The sequence below is a fragment of the Callorhinus ursinus genome, unplaced genomic scaffold, assembly GCF_003265705.2.
Source record: "Callorhinus ursinus isolate GAN/ISIS: 27379988/994484 unplaced genomic scaffold, GSC_fseal_2.0 scaffold2, whole genome shotgun sequence".
In the NCBI taxonomy this organism is placed as follows: domain Eukaryota; kingdom Metazoa; phylum Chordata; class Mammalia; order Carnivora; family Otariidae; genus Callorhinus; species Callorhinus ursinus.
Window position 1 is genome coordinate 32646171 of NW_027397064.1, and position 21656 is coordinate 32667826.

The 21656-nt window shown below is 38.0% G+C and overlaps 2 protein-coding genes across 12 annotated transcripts in view; one reads left to right on the forward strand and one right to left on the reverse strand.

Moving 5' to 3' along the window:
* Positions 1-1092: 1092 nt before the first annotated feature.
* NDUFB3 (NADH:ubiquinone oxidoreductase subunit B3) lies at positions 1093-10298 on the reverse strand. 3 transcript variants are annotated; one of them, XM_025893641.2, is made up of 3 exons: positions 10175-10298; positions 3677-3818; positions 1093-1384 (listed from the first exon to the last, which is right to left on the reverse strand). In XM_025893641.2, exons 2-3 carry the CDS (start codon positions 3814-3816, stop codon positions 1228-1230), a joined length of 297 nt encoding a protein of 98 aa, XP_025749426.1. In that variant the 5' UTR covers positions 3817-3818; positions 10175-10298; the 3' UTR covers positions 1093-1227. The 3 variants fall into 3 exon arrangements, with proteins under 3 accessions (XP_025749426.1, XP_073736617.1, XP_073736619.1); XM_073880516.1 differs by lacking the exon at positions 10175-10298 and adding an exon at positions 9460-9683; XM_073880518.1 differs by lacking the exon at positions 10175-10298 and adding an exon at positions 8670-8897.
* Positions 10299-10384: 86 nt separating this feature from the next.
* HYCC2 (hyccin PI4KA lipid kinase complex subunit 2) overlaps positions 10385-21656 on the forward strand; it is an 83825-nt gene continuing 72553 nt past the window's right edge. For 2 of the 9 annotated variants that reach the window (XM_073880372.1, XM_073880393.1), the window contains exon 1: positions 20108-20233. The gene's annotated coding sequence lies outside the window, so the exon portion shown is untranslated. Of the gene's footprint in view, positions 10404-10691; positions 11449-19662; positions 19733-20107; positions 20286-21656 lie in introns of those variants that run through there. The other 7 variants (XM_025893587.2, XM_073880364.1, XM_073880390.1 and 4 more) reach the window with 7 other exon arrangements.

The following is a 21656-nucleotide window of genomic DNA, read 5'->3' on the forward strand; positions in this document are numbered from 1 at the left end:
AAATTGTTGGAATAATGAGGACTAAGAATAGATAATATCACAATAAAGAAAAATGAACATGATACCTGGATATGTCAGTCAGAACCGGGCAGCAAGTGTTTTACAGTATAATCTAAAGCACTTTCAGAGGATACTAAAAACAGCCAGGCTAATTCCCATTTAAAACCCTGCTAGAGTACACCCATGTTCATAGCAGCATTATTCACAATAGCTAAAATGTGAACGCAAACCAAGTGTCCATCAATGGATGAATGGAAAGGCAAAATGTAGTATCTACATACAATGGAATCCTATTCAGATTTAGTAAGAAATTCCAACCCATGCTACATTATGGATGAAACTTGAAGACATTGTGGTAAGTGAAATAAGCCAGTCAGAAAGAGACAAATACTGTATGCTTCAATTTATATGAGGTACTTTTAAGTAGCCAAAATCATAGAGACAGGAAGTAGAATGGTGTTGCCAAGGGCTGGGAGAAGGGGGAATGAGGACTTATTGTTTAATGACATAGACTTTCAGTTTTAAAAGATAAAGAGTTATGGGGATGAATGGTGATGATGGTTACACATTTCGATTGTATTTAGTACCACAGACTGCACACTTAAAAGCAGTTAAGATGGCAAATTTTACCACTAAAAAAAACTTGAAAAAACAAAAAACAAAACCTTTTAGAACATATCCATTTGTTCAAATATATGCTGGCTTAGTGCCATATGCAGAATGCACTACTGCTGGTACTCAGTCTCCCCCCATATTTCAAACCAAATCTGATATGGCTTGAGACATTTTTTAAGAAGTAATCTACACAGCTAACATGGGGCTTGAACCCATGACCCCACGACCAAGAGTTGCATGCTCTGCCAACTGAGCCAAGACATTTTTTTTTTTAAAGATTTTATTTTATTTATTCATGAGAGACAGAGAGAGAGGCAGAAGCAGAGGGAGAAGCAGGCTCCCCGTGGAGCAGGGAGCCCGACGCGGGACTTGATCCCAGGATGCTGGGATCATGACCTGAGCCGAAGGCAGACACTTAACCGACTGAGCCACCCAGGCGTCCCAACATTTTTTTTTTTAAAGAATGATAAAAACAGATTAGCATATGTATTCTTACTTTATTGAATCTTACTAGTATTCTTTAAGGGAAAAACAGACAAGGAGGCTACATTGAAGAAATCTTATTTTTATAAGAGAATTAAGAAGCCTTTAAGATACTTCCAGGTATTATCTTCAGTGATGCTTCTTATCTTTATTCTTGGACTCCAGGTAATATTCCGCCCCTACAGCTACCACAAATGCTGCAAATCCCCATTTGAATCCTTTTAGTAATGCACCAACAAAGGAAACATTGTTTGCAAAGCCACCCATGTATCTCCAAGCTTCATTGCTAGAGGAAAAAAAGGGAAAATTATAATCACACACAACTTATATACATTCACTAAAACAGATTTAATTTTCGTCCTAACAGACTTAAATGCAACCTTATATAAGATATGTAAGTGGATCACAATAGGAGTCTTTCTGTGATATAAGATAATTAGGTCTATACGTATGCCCACATTTCACATATAAAACAGAAGAAAAAGATTTGATGATTTCATTGTCATTAATACTTAGGATTTTATAGAATTCCCAAATGCAAGACTCACTTCAGCCTGTTCATTAGAGGTCAGCTGTATGGTTTTGCCCGTACCAGTCATTACAGCATTATTTAAAGAGGAAGTTAGAAACTTGGGTATTAAACTTTGCTCTGTCACTTAGATTCACAACCTTTTAGGCTAGACAAGTTAGGGCCTGCTTCCTCTTTTACTTAGTGGTGATCACTATCTACCTTATAGTGTTATCTTTTTTTTTTTTTTTTAAAGATTTTACTTATTTATTTAATTGACAGGGAGAGAGAGAGAGAAAGAGAGAGACAGCGTGAGAGGGAACACAAGCAGGTGGAGTGGGAGAGGGAGAAGCAGGCTTCTGGCTGAGCAGGGAGCCCGATGCAGGGCTCGATCCCAGGACGCTGGGATCATGACCTGAGCTGAAGGCAGACGCTTAACCAACTGAGCCACCCAGGTGCCCCTACCTTATGGTGTTATTATAAAGATTAAACAGGGTAATTTATGATATATTCTGGCACAGAGAGTATGTAACACCTAATATTATTCTTCTTTCAGAGAATCAGAGCTTTTTCCTGTCATAGCTGCCTGAGCTTTAGAATATGGACTTCTAAAAAAAAAAAAAGAGGACTGACTTCCTGCTCTGGCCATCATTCTTCTGAGTATCTTGAACAGAGAAGTAAACAGAATTCAGAGAGTTCTAGTGAAAACAAAAAGTCTTCTCTCACAGGTAGGGGTAAATGAGTGGAAAAAATTATGTTATATTAAAAAAAATCCCACTTAACTCTAAAAATCTGACTTAGTAGAAAATATGAGAGTTAATCAAATCTGATTCAGATACCAAAACCAGACAAAGACATTAGAAGAAAACTACAGGGTAATATCCTTCAAGAACACAGAAGCAAATATTCTCAACAGAATTTTAGAAAATTTATTCTAGCAATATATGAAAGGATAATATATCATGATGAAGGGTTTACCTCAGGAATGCAAGATTAAAAAAAAAGGAATGCAAGATTGGTTTGATATTTTAAAATCAGTAAGAGTAATTCATCATATTAACAGAATGAAAAAACTATATGAGCATCTCAACAGATGCAGAAAAAGCATTTAAAAAAATTCAACACTCAAGAGAAACTCTACAACTTGATGAAGGGCATCTATAACCACCCTACAACTAATATACTTAGCGGTGAAAGACTGAATGCTTTCCCCCAATTAGGAACAAGGCAGGGGCTCCTGGCTGGATCAGCTGGTAGAACATGTGACTCTTGATTTCACAGTCCCACATTGTGCAGAGATTACTTAAAAAGATTAAAAAAAAAAGGAACAAGGCATGGATGTCAGCTAACAACACTTTATCCAACATTATACTAGTAGTGTTAGCCAGTGTAATAATGCAAGAAAGAAAGAAAAAGTTTACAAACTGAAAAGGAAGAAGTAACACTGATTTTGGACAAAATGATCATCTATTAAATTCTAAGAAATTTGTAAAAAAAATCTGCTAGAACAAAAATGTGAATATAGCTAAGAAACAAGATACAAAGTTGATATATAAAACTCCATTGTATTTTCACATATTAGCAAAGAAAATTGGCTATTTAAGTTTAACAATACCATTTACAATAGCATAAAACATGGAATAATTCAGGATAACTTTAACAAAATATACACAAGATTTGTTTTTAAAGCAATAAAACACCACTGAGAAAATTAAACAGAACCTAAACTGTCCATAGATTGGAAGATTCAATATTGTTAAGATATAAATTTTTTTAAGTTTTTATTTAAATTCCAGTTAGTTAACATACAGTGTAATATTAGGTTCAGGTATACAATATAGTGATTTAACTTGTTAAGACATCAATTGTCCCCAGCTGAGCTCTGAGTTAATGTGATCCCAATTAAAATTCAAGCAGCTTTTTCGTAGAAACTGAAAAGCTTGTTTTAACATTTAAATGTAAATACAAAGAACCTAGAATAGCTAAATCAATTAAAAAAAGAAAAAGAAAAGGAACATAGATACTGATTCTCTAGAATAAATTCTATCTAAATTATTTAATTGTTCTTACCGGCCCCATGGATCTCTTAGCCCTCGTGCAGCCAGCCTCTCCTGGACAACTGCTAATGGTGTCCCTTCTATCTTCCATTGTTTATAATCTGGAAGTTCCAGTTTACTAGGGCCGTGTTCATGCCCATGTCCGTGGGCCATGTCTAAAGGATAAGATTAACATAAAAGAGAACTATGCTGATTGTACATATCAAATACCCAAACATTTGTTAATGTTTTAAAAGGAGAGCCAATATAAATACTTGAAAATTCTGAGGTAACAGGTTTTATAAAAAGCATCCTATTACATAACTAGTGTATATTCACAGTTAGGAAATACACATATACAAAACATAAAAAAGAAACAAAATCAATAATCCCACCACTTGGGACGCCTGGGTGGCTCAGTTGGTTAAGCAGCTGCCTTTGGCTCAGGTCATGATCCTGGGGTCCTGGGATCGAGCCCCGCATCGGGCTCCTTGCTCAGCGGGGAGCCTGCTTCTCCCTCTGCCTGCCACTCCCCCTGCTTGTGCGCTCTCTCTCTTCTCTCTCTGACAAATAAATAAATAAAATCTTTGGAAAAAAAATAATCCCACCACTCAGAGATAACCATTTCTTATTTTGTTCCTTTCTTCATTATAAGAACAGCTCACATTTATTGTGCCCTACGTACCAGGTGTACCAAAGTGCTTTAACATGTATTAATTCCATTACTCCTAAAACAACACTTTGAACTTAAATTACGGTTATCACCACCATTTTACACATGAAGACAATGAAGCTCCCACAAGGTAAGGAACTTTCTGAAGGTAACAAAGACAGTAAACGGTACAATTGGTCTTGAACCTTGCAGTTTGGTTTCAGAGCCCTTGCTCCTAACTTTTTTTTTCAAAGATTCTATTTATTTATTTACTATTTATTTATTTGACAGCGAGAAAGAGAGAGAGAGAAACCAAACACAAGCAGAGGCAGAGGGAGAAGCAGACTCCCTGCAGAGCAGGGCGCCCGATGTGGGGCTCGATCCCAGGACCCTGAGATCATGACCTCAGCTGAAAGCAGATGTATAACCCACTGAGCCACCCAGGAGCCCCTGCTCCTAACTTCTAAGCAATACTGTTTCCTTCTTTTTAGTCCTTTCACAATGTGTAAATATGCATTTGTATATTTATATTATTATATACTATTATATATTTATAAAATATTATATATTTTATGCTATTGTAAATGGTATTATTATTATATAAAAACAATGTACATATTGTTTTGTTACCTATGTTGTTCAGAAGATTCTTTTAAAATGCAGTGTTATTGTGTTTAAATATCTTTTTTTTTTAAAGATTTTATTTATTTATTTGAGAGAGAGAGAATGAGAGATAGAGAGCACGAGAGGAAGGAGGGTCAGAGGGAGAAGCAGACTCCCTGCCGAGCAGGAAGCCCGATGTGGGACTCGATCCTGGGACTCCAGGATCATGACCTGAGCCGAAGGCAGTCACTTAACCGACTGAGCCACCCAGGTGCCCCCTGTGTTTAAATATCTATTATCACATGAATTTTTTATGTAAAGAGCCAGATAGTAAATATCTTAGGCTTTGTGCACCAAGAGGTAAAATGAAGGATATCTTGTAGGTAGTTATATAACAAGAGAAAAAAATGTATTGATAAATTCAAGATATAATAATAACTGAGTACAATTTTTGTAATACAGGTCTGATGAAAAAAATGAAATTCCCTTTTTTGGGGTAACATTTTCCTTAACTGGGGCTCAAAGTTAGGGTTCCTTAGCAAATTCATTCCAAATGTTCATCTGTAAAAAACATTCTTAGCTCAGGCACCTGGGGGGCTCAGTCGTTAAGCGTCTGCCTTCGGCTCAGGTCATGATCCCAGGGTCCTGGGATTGAGTCCTGCATCAGGCTCCCTGCTCCGTGGGAAGCCTGCTTCTCCCTCTCCCCCTCCCCCTGCTTGTGTTCCCTCTCTCGCTGTATCTATCTCTGTCAAATGAATAAATAAAATCTTAAAAAAAAAAACATTCTTAGCTCATGGGCAGTATAAAAATAGGCAATATGTTGGATTTGGCCATGGGCTGTGGTTTGCTGACTCCTGAACTACACCAAGAGACCTTAGGACCCCTAAGGCTCCTTAAATAAAATATGCCTGTAATGGTTATAAGACTTCAGTTTTACTAGTGTTATTTTTTTTAAGTTTATTTATTAATAATCTCTACATCCAACATGGGGCTCGAACTCACAACCCAGGGATCAAGTCACACGCTCTACCGACTGAGCCAGTCAGGCACCCCACTAGTGTTATTTTTATAGATAATGTAAAAATAAACTTCAGTTCAGTCCCGAGTTAAATTGCTATGAATTTAAAATTAAGGAGGTATGAATTAATGCCCCTTTTGTATAAGGTTAGCAGTAGCAATTCTATAATCACTGCTCTCCAGAAATAAAACCAAACCAAATAATTACTACCATTATGTCTGGATTTATAACTCTGAACAGGCCCAATAATAAGGCAGGGCTCTTACACTGCATTTTAGAAGACAGAGGTAATTATTAGATAGTGTTTACTAAAGATACATTATGTGAAATGTTCATTCCATTAAACGATAGTTCCCAGAATATTGGGGGGGTAGTTATACATAGTAATTCTGACAAATTAACCAACACTGTATATTTAGACATATTAAGATAATCACAAAACATTATTTTGATGCTTTTTACATTTAAAAAAAGAATGAAAACCAATACCCACCAAACACAAGTTAAAACAACATTCACAATTTCAAATGAAACATTTGATTATTTCATTATTATTTGGTGGATTCAATAATATAAAGGAAAAAATGGGGCGTCTGGGTGGTTCAGTCATTAAGCATCTGCCTTCGGCTTGGGTCATGATCCCTGTGTCCTGGGATGAAGCTCCCCATCAGGCTCCCTGCTCAGCTGGGAGCCTGCTTCTCTCCCTCTCCCGTTCCCCCCTGCTTGTGTTCCCTCTCTTGCTGTCTCTCTCTCTGTCAAATAAATAAATAAAAATCTTAAAAGAAAAAAATTATGGTTTCAGATTTCAGGCTGATTTTGAGGTTCAATACATTATTATAAAAGAAATACTTTAAGAAGTGTTTAATTAGAAGGATATCTTGGTTTCTTCAAACCATGTTTTCAAAAAAAATTTTTTTTAATGTTTCATTCCAAAAATCTTTAGAGATTGCAAGACAAACCCTTATTTTGGCAAATATCAATTCTAGAATATTAACCCTAATTGAGTATCAACATACTTGGAAAAGAATACAAGACAAATGTCAAAATCTTTTGATGAAATAGTTTGATTTTGAAAATAAAAATGGAGGGGTTCCTGGGTGGCTCAGTTGGTTAAGTGTCTGACTCTTGATTTCAGCTCGTCAGGATCTCAGGGTTGTTAGATCAAGCCCTGCGTCGGGCTCTGCGCTGGGCATGGAGCCTGCTTAAGATTCTCTCTTTGCACCCCCCCAACTTAAAAAAAAAAAGAAAGAAAAATGGAAGCATTACCATATATGAAGACTGTTTCAAAGTTACAATATTACTATGTTCAAAATATTAATTTGGGAGATCTTTGAAAGAAAACATGAAAGTATCATATTAATTTCTCCTAATTTCCTTTAAGAAATTCAATGCATTTTCTCTTCTACTTCATTAAAATATTTCAGAAAGTGTCCCTTTATAGGCATTTACTAAAGAGAATATTTCAATGACTTTTCAAACAGCTGAACAACACAACTTCTAGGGAACTTTTCATTTTCTTTTTTAAAAGTATTTCTACTTCAGAATAGCCATAAATCAAATAATGCTATCATGATCACTTGAAGGAAGTTTGGAATTCTACTTCAGTGCAGACTTTGGTGTATACAGATTTAATCCTGGATGCACTATTAATAGCTATAAACTTCTGGGCAAATAATTTAATCTCTCTGAATTTGTTTCCTCATATAACATGAGGATAAAACCTACCTTGTAAGATTGTGAGATTTGTGGAAAACACAATGTGATGTGTTTTCCACTTTTACACCCAGGTGGTGAGAATGTGACTTAGCACAACCATTGTGAAATACTGGTCTGACCTAGAAATGACAAACATTTGACTACCTTATGGTCTAGATCTGCACTATTCAATATGGTTTTCACTAGCACTTGAAGTGTGAATAGTGCAATTGGGGAACTAGAATTTTTATTTAATTTTAATTAATTTAAATTTCAAATTGGATTCTCAAATCAGTTATTGGAACTGATTTTAAAGTGTGTTTGGAACAATTTAGGTATATGGAGTGTGTTTTTTAAAGTGTGTTTGGAACAAATTAGGTATATGGAGCTACGTTTTCAATTTTAATTTTTGCAAAATATAAACAGATCAAGTGTTTATATTTATGAAAACTTACCATACAAACATATTTAAGTGTAAAATACATCGATTTTGAGACAGTATGAAGAAAATGTAAAATATTTCATTAATAACTTTTAATACTGATTATATCTTGAAATAATACTTTGAATATACTGGGTTAGACAAAATATATAATTAAATTAACTTTCTTTTTACCTTTTTAATATGGCTACTAGAAAATTGTAAGTAACATGAGCCTTGCATTATATTTTCAATGGACAGCACAATTATAAAAAAAAACTCTTACGCGTGTATCTATATACATATATATATTTTAACAATAGATATATTTTCTAAGAATCTTTTTAGCCAGATTGTTTATGTGGCTAGCCCCACACTGTAAACAACCCAAATATCCAACAACAATAATGGTATTTACGAAAGTCACACTACAGAATACACAACGAAAGACTACATGCAAAAGTATGAACAAATCTCACAAGTAATGAACAAGGGGTGAGTTTAAAAAATACATACACTTTGATCCCATTTATATAAACTGAAAAACCAGATAATTCATTTTTTTTAGAAATGCACCATAGATGGAAAAACTAAAGTGAAAAAAGTGAATGTTTATCAGAAGTCAGGATAATGGTTACCTCTTGGTGGAGGAGACAGAATCACAGAAGCTCATACAGAGAGCTTCTAAGGCAGTGTTTTTCGATCTACTCTTAATTCTTGCACCCAAAAGGAGTTTTTTCAGATTTTTTTTTCCTTATCACATCCCTACTCCCCTGCCCCAATTAAATTGTAATACCACGGACATACTGTATTTATCTGCTAATGTACCATGGCTCTTTGGAGGGCCTCAAACCACTGTAGTCTTTAAGATTTTTTTTCACCTCTCCTCCAAGAACCAATTTTCATCACTTTGAAGGATAATCACCTCTGCTTGAGAATGCAAAGTTCTAAGTTATTGGCAATGTTTTCTTTTTTTTTTTTTTAACATTTTATTTATTTATTTGACAGAGAGAGACACAGCGAGAGAGGGAACACAAGCAGGGGAGTGGGAGAGAGAGAAGCAGGCTTTCTGCTGAGCAAAGAGCCCCATGCGGGGCTCGATTCCAGGACCCTGGGATCATAACCTGAGCCGAAGGCAGACACTTAACAACTGAGCCACCCAGGTGTCCCCGCAATGTTTTATTTTTTAAACTGAGGGGTGGTTACATAGGGTTTGCTTAATTGTAATTCTTTAAATACATTTACATTTTATACACCCTTCTGCTATATTTCATAATAGAAACTAAAATTAGATAAAGACAAATTATGCCAAGGACTCAACACTGGATAATCATTTCAGTTTCAGAACTGTTCAGACAAAAAACAGTAAGTTTATTAGTTCAACAAAGAAAAAACATATAATCATGAAACTTTTAAAAAGCTAGCTACCTGTGTTTGGAATGAATCTCTACTTTGGTGGAGATCAACTCCACCTCCACTAGCAGGGGCTGGCATACTTTCCCTAACTAGAAAATAAAAGGATAATGCCACTTATAGTACATGTAATTTTATGGTTTATCCACGACTTTCAAGTATATATCCCAACTACCCCTCATTTTTAAAATTGTGACTAAGAACATTAAAAAACAAAAGACAAGTGAACTTTTCGTGTCCCCTCCAGTCCCTGCACCTACTTATATGCAATTTAAAAATAGTAATCACTCTAAAAATGGATGTGATTTTTGTACCGTGCTTTTTTCACTTTAACGTTATCAAAAACATTCACACCAGGAAAGCCTTAAAACGATACATGATTGTTGCGAAGCATGCATTGTATATTCTTATTTTACAATTCTTCGAGTTGGAGCTGTTCTGCCTTTACTCAATTCAGAGGTAAACCACAAGACACAGGGCGAGGGTTTGCGGGTGGGATAGAGGGAAAAAGCATACGGACTTAACCACAGTAATTCTCACCGCATCCTTCTACAAACTACCCCTCACTATCCCAGGATTTCATCGTGCTCTATTGCTAGTTCTTCGATCCCCTTCCCTCGAGGTATAGACTCTCAAGACCATTCTCCATTTAGTCTCCCCTTTTCTACAATCCTCGGAAGAGTCTCACTCTAATTCCTGATTAAGAGGCCTCCCACCAACTCTAATTTACCTGACAACAATCTGACCTCTCACGACACTCAATAGTCAAGCCTCCAGCCGGAGCCAAGCGGAAACGGAAGTTGTCTCCTGGAGTGCCTTACGGCAGGAAAGCAGAGGAGCCGTTTAACGTTCCGCACTAGGTCACGGATTCCTGGACCGAGTGGAGAGGACATGAAGGGCGCTGGGTGCTGGAAGTCGACATTTTTTCCGCGCATCTGTGCATAGGTGGTCTGATTGAGGTAAGAATAATTGTAGAGGACAGAATAGCAGGGAAGAGGCGATGTTTTCCTTGCTTGGAGACCGGAATCCTTAGACACTGCACAGAGGGGAGGGCCGCGAACATGCTCCAGCCAATAAGTGAGGCAGTTGTTAGAGCGTGTAACCACCCAATGGGAAGGCTGGTTGTTGCGCTGCAGTTGGCAGGCTGCTGCGGGAGGCGGTGGCGGTAAGAAGCCGGAGGTAGCCGGGTGACAGGTAGGCGGCGGCGCTGTCTTTGGGGGACGCATAGTGCTAGATCAGGAGGGATTTTCTTCTTCTCGGGCTGCGGGAACTATAGAGGGCATGTGACGAGGGTGATCTGGGAAGGCGGTAGCTGGAGTGTTGGTGGTTCCGGAACCTCGCGTAGACCTGGTAGCAGCTTGGGAGGGTTGTGAGGAGAAGGCAGCTGAGGCGGGTGGAGGCTCAACCTTGCGGGGCGATGTGGGGGCCTAGGGTGTGGGGGGCTGCGGTGGCAGTGGCAGAGAGAGGAGAGAGGCGGGAGCAAGACGATATCGTGAGGGCTGGAGGAGTTCTTGCACGAACCTCCAAGAGAGAAAAGGACGTGGCATTGCAGGCACCGGAGAGAAATCCTAGGAATTGCTTCTTATGGCCATTTCTCGGGGTGGGAAGGGTGTGTGGAGAAGAAACATATTTACTGGCGGTCAGATCCTTCAAACTCTTTATAGCTATACATTATGTAATCCTTGTCTATTATTTACCCAAACAACTAGGTTGTCGCTTTGGAAGAGGAGGTCTTGCAACCTATTGATGTGTCAGAATAGTTTTTTTCGTTGGTTTGAGTGCTTTCTACCTCGGCAGGCTCTGTTATCGAAGAAACCTGAAGGATAGTGAGGGAAAAGCTTATCCCAAATACAGACTTGGGTTGAAAGATATGTTAGTTTGAGACGAGCAGCCAGGTTCATGTTTTGTAGTTAATGAATTTGTTTTGAGGGTCAAGACTGATTATAAATACTTTTTTTTTTATCTTCAGGAAAGCGGAAAGCCTCAAAAAATCTATAGTAGGAGGTAAGTGCGAGTTGGAAAATGACTAGAAAATTAGTTGCTAGATTCCCCCACACATACATATGGTGGATATTAGGGACTGTGAAAATAAGGTGGCGGTTTGAAGGGGAGAAGAAGTCATCTTTTAAGTAATTTGCTTTTTACGTCTGATAAACTAGTTATGAATTATTTCTCAGGTTTAGAAAGTATGCTCTTTGAACCTCTCCACCTGAGGTTGGGGATACACTGTAAAGTGTATTTACAGACACAATGAACTGTAAATTATTATCTTTTTCTGAGTTTTTTTATAATTGTTTGCACAATGGAATGTAGAATAAAATAGGAATTTCATTATGTGTTACGGAAGGACGAATACATTAAAAATTAGATTTTAGAGCACACTGGAAAACTTTAAAAGAAGCATTATAAATTGCTAAAATGTAAGCTGATTGAAATGTAGCCTTTAGCTGAGGATTAATGTATGAGCAACTGTATAATTTTCCTTTTTGTATTAATGATCATTTATATTAGTATATCCCAGAACCTGAATTAAAAGATTCATTTTTTCTGTAAATATCATTTGGCAAAGAGAGGTGGATCATTAAAGTTTGTTCTGAAATGTTGAGAGTACTGAGATGTTTATTAAGATTTCAGTTAAAAATTGTGATACTTGGGTGTTTCACTCTTTGTCTTTTTACCTTTTTGCAAAAGTAATACTATATCAGTCGCAAAGAATACTTTCTATTTTAGGTGTAATTCTGTAGTGTGAGTACCTGTAAATAAATCTCTGCTTTTGTGCAGGGTGGTGTGAGTGTGTGCCTGTGTGTTTCTGTGTGTATCTTCTTATGTAACCAGCCTACTAGAGAGAGCTGTCTCGGAGAACTAAGGGCTGAGTTTGAATGGCCAGTAGGTGTCATTGTAGAATGCAACAAAAGTTGAACATTGAGTAGGAAATTACCAAGTGATTTAAGAAACACTAGTCAGAATTAGAATATAATAATAATTGGCTTATTATTTATACATCATTAGAAGCCCACTTTTCTGACATATTTCAGTATCGGAGCTGTTTATAAGGAATTTGAAACACTGGCTGTAAAGAAGTATAATTTTTGCTGTAAAATGGACCTTCAAAGCTTTTTAAATCCAACTCTTAAGCCATCTTGACATGCAGTATGGATTTAGGTTTGTTTGATTGTTTTTAATACACAGTTCTGGCATTTAATAGTTTATTAAATTCAATAAGATTTTCAGCTTTGCTGAGCTTTAAATAGAAAAACCAATGCTACCTAATAAAAAACTAAAATGATAAAATATGGACAGAAAGTCTCTAGACAAGTTATCAGCTGCACCAAAAAAAAGTACTTTGCTGTTCTTTTAATGAAAGAACAGAGGAATTTTTGTCTTTCATTCTCTGTGGTTTCTTAGTTTTTTTGATGTCCAAAATAGCTTCTTTTTATATTTTTATCTGTCTAGTGGACTATGTGCCTTTCTCAGGATGATGAACTAAATATTTGTCATTGTCTAAAATATAACATCATGAATTCTGGAGGGAGCTGACACAGAAAGCTCTGAAGGTGGCTTACAACTGGTGTGAATATAGCCCTTACCTGCAGAGCCTTCTGCTAAGCTCTTGTCTCTTTTAGCTCTGGTCCTTTGCCTGCGATTGATACAGTGTTAAAAAATAGAGTTGGACCTAATTCAGAAATTCTCCTGAAGGTGGAGAGTTACATATGTATCAGAATAATCTAGGAGTTTAAAAAAAAAAAGGCACACATATATATCTGTTATATCACCTCCACTTCCCTTCAGAATCCTAGTGCTAGGGGGAATGCGAAGGGAGGTAGATCTATTTTGAAGGAAAAAAGATCTAGTAACATGGTTTATCACTGGCTTCCACTTTAGAATTATTGATCTGATTCGTGGCTCTCATACTTGTGGTATGAAATAGCAACAGTAGTTTTCACTTGAAAGAAAGGGCTGCTAAATCTACCAATATTTTTATAGTCCAATAAAATTTCACCATTTAATGTCAGAGCTGGTCTAGATTTTCTAACCAGCAGCTAAAGTTGCCAGAAGTAAAAATTGTCCTGAGTAAGTTTTGGTTTGGATTAGTTTTTACTTGGCAGTTAGCTGCTTTCCATAAACCAAACTAATTTCTTCCACAATTCAGACCTGTGCTAATTTGCACAGATGTTTAGTCATATCTTGTTTTCTTAATGTCTCTGAAAGCCATCTGGTTTTAGAATTAAATAGAACTGGAAAATAAAAATTGGACGTTTTCTTGATTAAAGTTCTTTTTGGGATATTGCTGTGGTATAGTGAAGGTATACATTTATCTTCTGTGTAAACATTCACTCATATGTATGTTAATATATGTTAAAACTTGAAACTGGGGGCGCCTGGGTGGCTCAGTCGTTAAGCATCTGCCTTCAGCTCAGGTCATGATCCCAGGGTCCTGGGATCCAGCCCCGCATTGGGCTCCCTGCTCCGTGAGAAGCCTGTTTCTCTCTCTCCCACTCCCCCTGCTTGTGTTCCCTCTCTTGCTGTGTCTGTCTCTGTCAAATAAATAAAATCTTTAAAAACAAAAAACAAAAAAAAAACCTTGAAACTGCATATGTGTTGACTTTGGGCCCTGTTTAGAAATTCATGGTCCCTCTTTAATGAAGTCTAGACTTTTCTGTTTGGGTCTCTGCCATGGAGACAAGTATAAGAAAAAGTAGATGAGTAGACTAATTTTGGAGAAAGATGTAAAAACACAATTATAATGTATTAAGAGGTATGACTTTGATCATTTATAGAATTATAATTCTTTCTAGGTTTGAAATATAACTGCTAAAAAAAAGTAATAAAATACGGTAAGTGACACCAGTTTATTGAATGGCAAAGCATGGGTTACAAAATAGTTATTTTGTTCTTTTTTTTTTAATTTTAGCTTTTGTCGGTTTTTTTTTAATATTTTATTTATTCGACAGAGAGAGACACAGTGAGAGAGGGAACACAAGCAGGGGGAGTGGGAGAGGGAGAAGCAGGCTTCCCGCCAAGCAGGAAGCCCAATGCGGGGTTTGATCCCAGGACCCTGGGATCATGACCTGAGCCGAAGGCGGACACTTAGTGACTGAGACACCCAGGCACCCCTCTAAATATGATTCTTAAGTCTGTCTTTAATCCAGAGCTTTTTCTTGATCTCTGGTTCCTATTCTATAAATCTAATTGCCTGCTAGATGAGGATGACCTGCAGGTCCCTCAAATACAGTATGTCTAAAAGTGAATTCATATTTTATCCTCTGTCATTTAACGTGCTGAAGCTAGAACTTGGTATTACCTTTGACGCTTTATTCCTATATCCCTCATCTCAACAACGCTAGGTTCTGTTGACTCTACCTTCTTGCTACTTTTTAAATTCCATTTACTTCTCTCAATTTCTACAGCCTTTAGAAGTATGAAGAGTTAAGACTTAGAGGTGTACTGTCTGGATTAGAATTCCAGCTCCACATTTATAGCCTCAATTTCTTTGTCATTAAAAAGAGTTGTACAACTGCACAATTGCATTCTTGGGCATTTACTCCAGAGAAATTGAAACATATTCACATAAAAATCTGTAGATGAATGCTCATAGCAACTTAATTCCTAATAGTCCCAAACTGGAAACAACCCAAATGTTCTTCAACAAGTGAATGGTTAAACAAACTGGCACATTTATACAATGGACGGGTATGCAGCAATAAAAAAGAATGAACTGTTGATACATGTAACATCTTGGAAGAGTCTTAAGTGAAAAAAAAGCCACTCTCAAAAGGTTACATATTGTATGATTCCATTTATATAATGTTCTTAAAATAACAAAATTATAGAGATGAAGAGCAGATTAATGTTGCCAGGGGTTAAGGATCAGGGAGAGGGGAGCCTCTTGATAGAACAGTCTGTATCTTGATTGTGGCAGTAGTTACACAAATACACATATGTTATAAAATTGTATAGAACTACACAAACACACACGCAGACAAGTGAGTGGTTATATCACTGCTGAAAACTGAATCACCTCTGTAGATTGTGCCGTGTGAATTTCTTGGTCTTGATATTTTACCATAGTTGTTCAAGATGCTACCATTGGGGGAAACTGGACCAAGGGTACCTGAGACCTCCTGGCACATATTTTAGGAACTTCCTGTGAGTCTGTTATTAAAAAAAAAAAAAAAATTAAAGGGTAATTAGATTAAATGAGCAAATATAAGTAAGGTTCTTATTACAGTATTTAATACATCATAAATACATAGTAAATATAGGAGTAGTGGCAGCAGCAGCAGTGATAGTTTAGGCCTCTAGCCTCTTTCTAGGCTTTTCACTAGGACCATTCCAACAGTCTTTTTTTTTTTTCTTTAAGATTTTATTTATTTGTTTGACAGAGAGCACACAAGCAGAGGGACTGGCAGGCAGAGGCAGAGGGAGATGCATACTCCCCGCAGAGCGGGAGAAGCCCAATGTGGGACTTGATCCCAGGACCCTGGGACCACGACCCAAGCTGAAGGCAGTTGCTTAACCAACTGAGCCACCCAGGCGCCCCATTCCAGCAGTCTTATGGGTCATCCTGGAGTCAGTTTTTTCTCCCTCCAGTCCATTCTGTAGTGCAACCAGAGTGTTCTTCCTGAAGTACCTATCACATATTACTTATTTTATGCAAAATACTTTAATGGCTCCCTGTTGTACTTTCATACATTAATTTCATTTTTTTTAATAATAGTGGAATGAAGCATTGGAGTCAGCATAACCTCCAGGATACTACAATAGGTGAATTAAAGATAAAAACAGAAAAATCTTGAGTGATTTTTCTCATCTTAAGGAACTATTAAGTATTATTTTAAAGTTGTTGGGGTTTTTCATTTATTTTAGTTTTGGGGGGCTTTTTTGGTATTGGTGCCTAACACACTACACCAAAACTTAATGACTTAGGGCAAAGAGATTTATTATTTTTCATCATCTGTAGGTTGACTGAGCAGTCCCTCTGTTGCTTTCACTTAGCTCTCTCATGTAGTTGAATCTGCCTGGAGAATTGACTGAGTTGGAAAGTCCAGGGTGTCCTCACTCACATGTTTGCAGTTGGTGCTAGCTGTCCGTTAAAGTGCTTCAGTCTTCTCAGTGTAGCTTGTCTTTCTCTAGTAAGCTAGTCTGGCAACCTTACATGGCATTTTCATGGTAGCATTCTAAAATGGTGAAGATAGAAGCTACAGGGCTCCATGCCCTCTTTGGGGCTTAGGTTTTGGAACTTACGTAATGTCCTTTCCATCACATTTCTGTTGGTCAAAGCAAATCGCAAAGCTAGCCTAAATTCAGGGGAATGGAGAAATAGAAAAAGACCTCTGTCTCTGTCAGTTTGGGCTGCTGTAACAAAGTATGATAAACTAGGTGGCTTAAACAACAATTTATTTCTAACAGTTATGGAGGCTGTGAAGTTCAAGATCAATGTGCCAGCAAATTGTTTTTCTACTCAGAGCCCACATCCTGGTTCAGAGATGGCTGTCCTCTCATTGTGTTATGAGATGGCAAATGGGCTAAGAGAGCTCTCTGGGATCTCTTTTATAAGAACTCATCCCATTTATGAAAGCTCTACCCTCATGACCTAAACACCTCCCAAAGTCCCCACCTCCTAATACTGTTATATTGGGGGTTAGTATTTCAGTATATGAATTGTGGTGAAACACAAACATTCAGATTATTTTCCATTTTCTTAATGTAAGGATGAAAAGCAGTCCAAAAAAATGACACTTTCACTAAGAATTTGAAATATTTGTTGAGACTTAACCAAGGACAAATAAAAACATAAGTACAAAAGATGTTAAATGGCAAGCTACATGGGGCAGGTTCAAAATCTTTATGAAGTAGAATAGTCTGTAATATGTGGGAAATCAACCCTATTTGATTGTTATGCATACAACAATATTACTGAAAACTTGAAGGAGGTTATTCTGTAGAAAAGTTACTGATTTTTTTATTTGGACAGCTTTTAAACAGCTGATTTAACATCTTTCATCAAAATGTTTATTTTTCCTAACCTCTTATTTTTATATAATTTGGTCTTGCCAGTCACAGTTTTATAAGCCACATTACTTTTCTAGAACATAACTCCTAAATGTTGGCAAGAAATTACAGTACTGCATTATGAAATCTTGTCACTGTACCAAACTACTATAAACACCCCTCCAACTGAGCTATAATGGTGCTGTACCTTCAGAGTATAGGTTCTTTGTTTAGTCTTGCTTCCTGCTCTATCCCATTTCAGTGGAAATGTCTTACATTTTATCATCATTAAGGTGAAGCATAGCTGAGATGGCTGTTGGCATCTTAGACCACAGATTTGTTGCTGGAGTCTCTTTTTCACCTTATCAGTGAGGAATTGTGTTTGGCTGCTAGATGCAGAGATAAGAAATAACCATTGCTTAAACAAGATAGTAGTTCATTTCTTTGTCTTGTGAAAAAAAAATCAGAAATTGGCAGTCTGGGACTGATATGGCAACTCCAGAGTTGTCAAGGATCCAGGCTCCTCCTGTCTTTTTCCTATGCCATTTTTAGCATGTGGCTTCTATTCTCAAGGTCACAGAATGGTTGCTGGATATCCAGTCATCACATCCAAGTTCTAGGCAAAGGGAGGGAAGAAGAAAGGCAGAGAACTAACGGGGCACACCTCTCATCTTTTAAGAAACCTTTCTAGAGTTACACAGTATTTCCTCTGATCTCATTTACCAGAACTTAGTCATTTGGCCATATTTGGCTATAAGTGAGGTTCAGAAATAGTTGAGCATATAGACTATATCAGTGGGGGTGGGGGTAGGCATCTGTATTGGGTGGGAACTAGTAGTCTTTGTCATACTTGCTGCTGCTTTCTCTGCTGAGTCTGCTGCTGACTGCCCAGTTGTTGCTGTTAAGGCGTTCATCCAATAGAATTGAGTTAAGTACTGTGTGCTAGGCCTTGTTAGGAACTAGAAATGCAAACACAACTGAGGAATATTCCCTGCCCTAGAGAAGCTATGGTTTAATAATAGAACTAATAAGCCTCTACACAGTTTTCTGGGAATGGAAAGTATTAAGTACTGTGTGCTCTTAGGACTAGTTACCACTGTGATTCTACCTACCTCATCAATTTACAAGTGGCTTAAGATGGAGAGGGAGAGGTGATTGCTTTGAAAGAGCAATGTTAATGAAAAGAAATCAGTTGTTCTCTGTTTCCTAAGGAGAAGGAATGAAGGCTGTTTCCTTTCTCTAAAGCTAGAGAAAGAGGTCCTAAAAGAATCACTTGTGGTGTTCTTTTGTATGCTTAAGAAGAGAGACTGTTGTTGGAAACTTTTTTTTTTCCTCCCAGCATGGGGCAGAAGCTCTTTAACCAGAGATATGTGGCATGAAGTAGTGATGAATATAAATGATGTTTTGATGTCTGCAACAACTGTAATTTGATGTGAAACCACCTGTGATATCTGTTGGTGACCCAAGACATAGAAAATACTGTGGATTTTTTTGTTGTTGTTGTTTTGCTTACATTTATAATCAAATGAAATGATAAATTTTAGAGATTAAAAAAAAGAATGATAAGGGGTGCTTGGGTGGCACAGTTGGTTAAGCATCCAACTCTTGGTTTTGGCTCAGGTCATGATCTCTTGGGTGGTGAGATGGAGCCCCACATCAGGCTCCATGCTCAGTGGGGAGTCTCCTTGAAGATTCTCTCCCTCTGCCTCTCCCTCCACTCGTGCATGCTCTCTCTCTCTAAAATAAATACATCTTAAAAAAATTAAATAAAAATAAAAAGAATGATATAATTTTCTTCCCATCAAAGTTTATGAGTTTTATTCACAGATTCCGGGGGGGTCTGTGGACTCTAGGTTGAGAATTTGTGTATGAGGGGGAAAGAAAGGGCTTTGAATGGATACCGGCTTGTATGCTAAAAAAGGTTTTAAAGAGGACGTGACTGTTCATCTGAGTCTTGAAAGAGTAAGGTGGTTAGGCTAGAGGGTATTTGAAAGGCATTCTAGAGAGGAGGAGAGTAGCTTAAGAAAATGCATGGAGGTGTGAGATAGCTTGGCATGTCATGGAATTATAGGTTAACATTGATGAGGGACATCTGTGTTGAGCCAGGGTGTAATTTCTGTTCCTACTGACTGGTCCATTTTGTTCATGAGCATATTAAGCAAGTACAGTGACAGACCCTGTGTAGCCAGTCCTTAGATATATACCTCTGGTCATCTTTCTTTTCAGGCATGGTGAACATGTAAATCTGCCTACTGGGAGGATTTCTCCTGTGTTTCAGTGCCACCTCTGTATCAGGGTAATGCTCACATCTCATATGGAACCATATATAAACCAGACCGGAATTTTTCTTTCTTTGATCATATGGAACTCTGCAAGTTCATAGATTAAGGGAATGTTGACATTTAGAAGTATGTGCTATGGGTGTTTGAGCCATTTGTTTTTAAGGCTTATTTGTGCTTCCAGGGCCTGTCCTAACCTTATATATAACCTTTTATAGTCAGGGTCAGCAACTTATGTAGTGGTAGTAACTGATTTTCAAATAATGGCTTAAAATTAAAAAAAAAAAAAAGATTTGTTTTTTCTCATGTAAAATGTTGAAAGTCTGGGTGACTGCAGGGCAGCGGTTTTGCATATGATGGGTCAGCAGTGCATCTTTATATTTTTCCCTGCTTCTATTTTCATAGTGGCAAGGGAAGAACAGGCTGGAGAGTACATACTGGCAATTAAATGCTTCCACAGGAATCATTTCTGCTCATTGGTCAAAGCAAGTCAAGAGGTCACATCTGACTTAAAGAAGGTAGAGAACTATCATCTCATGTGCCCTAAAGGATAGGAAGAACTAATGTCTGGTATAGTATTACTTCCACTTAATGATGGAATGCTGCTAGCACATTCAACTTTATTGCTTGGTGGGTTAGAACACCCAGTTCTTCAAGGTAGATCAGGTCACATGGTCACTTTGGTCCCCCATGGTCATTCTCTGTCAGAACCCAAAAGCCAAGCAATGAGCTCTTTCTCAAAAGTAGCATAATCCTCTACAGAAGAGGGCATAGCTTTATTCTAAAGCAGTGATTCTCAGGGTGCCTGGGTTGCTCAGTTGTTTAAGTGTCCAACTCTTAATTTTTGGCTCAGGTCATGATCTCAGGGTCGTGGGATTGAGCCCCTGTCAGGCTCTGCACTCAGCATGGAATTGGCTTGGGATTCTCCTTCACCTGCTCGTGCTCTCTCTCTCTAAATAAATAAATAATTTTTTTTAAAGATTTTATTTATCTGACAGAGAGAGCACAAGCAGAAGGAGAGAGAGGGAGAAGCAGGCTCCCTGCTGAGCAAGTAGCCCGATGTGGGACTCGATCCCAGGACCCTGGGATCATGACCCGGGCCGAAGGCAGCCACTTAACCAACTGAGCCACCCAGGCGTCCCAATAAATAAAATTTTTAAAGCAGTGATTCTCAACCAGGGGCAATATTGCTTCCCAAAAGATATTTGGCAATGTTTGTATACATTTTGTCACAACTTGGGTGGAGTGCTACTCGTATCTACTGGGGGAAAGGCCAGAGATGCTGCTAAATATCCTACCATGTACAGGACAGCCTCTTGCAGCGTTGGGAGTGACCAGCCTCCTAATTGTGCCAAGGTTGAAAAACCCTACTCTGTGTGGGGCTTTATGCCTAGTGGTTTGTGTTGTGATTTTCTTATCAGGGCCTATTGGTAGCTTTATGTATCTGCCACAGACGTTTCAAACACCACTGAATTTGCTGGATCCTAAGGCCCAAATAACAGTATCTTGCCCTGCCACATTGGCCTGCTACACTGCCTTGTCATGTCCTGGGCCCCATTTAAAACTGACAGCTTTGGGGTGCCTGAGTGGCTCAGTCATTAAGCATCTGCCTTTGGCTCAGGACATGATCCCAGGGTCCTGGGATCAAGCCCCAAATTGGGCTCCCTGCTCAGCGGGAAGCCTGCTTCTCCCTCTCCCACTCCCCCTGCTTGTGTTCTCTCTCTCGCTGTCCCTCTCTCTGTCAAAGAAATAAATAAAATCTTAAAAAGAAAAAACCTGGCAACTTTATTGGCTATTCCAGAAATGGGACTGAGCAGCACTTTAAAATAATGGTTTATTTTCTTTCCAGAATTTAAAGAGGTCCACCAAGGACCATGTTTCTTTCTAAGTGGTGATGATGGGTTGAGCCATGGCAGCATGTCCTTTTGAAGAGAATGTCTT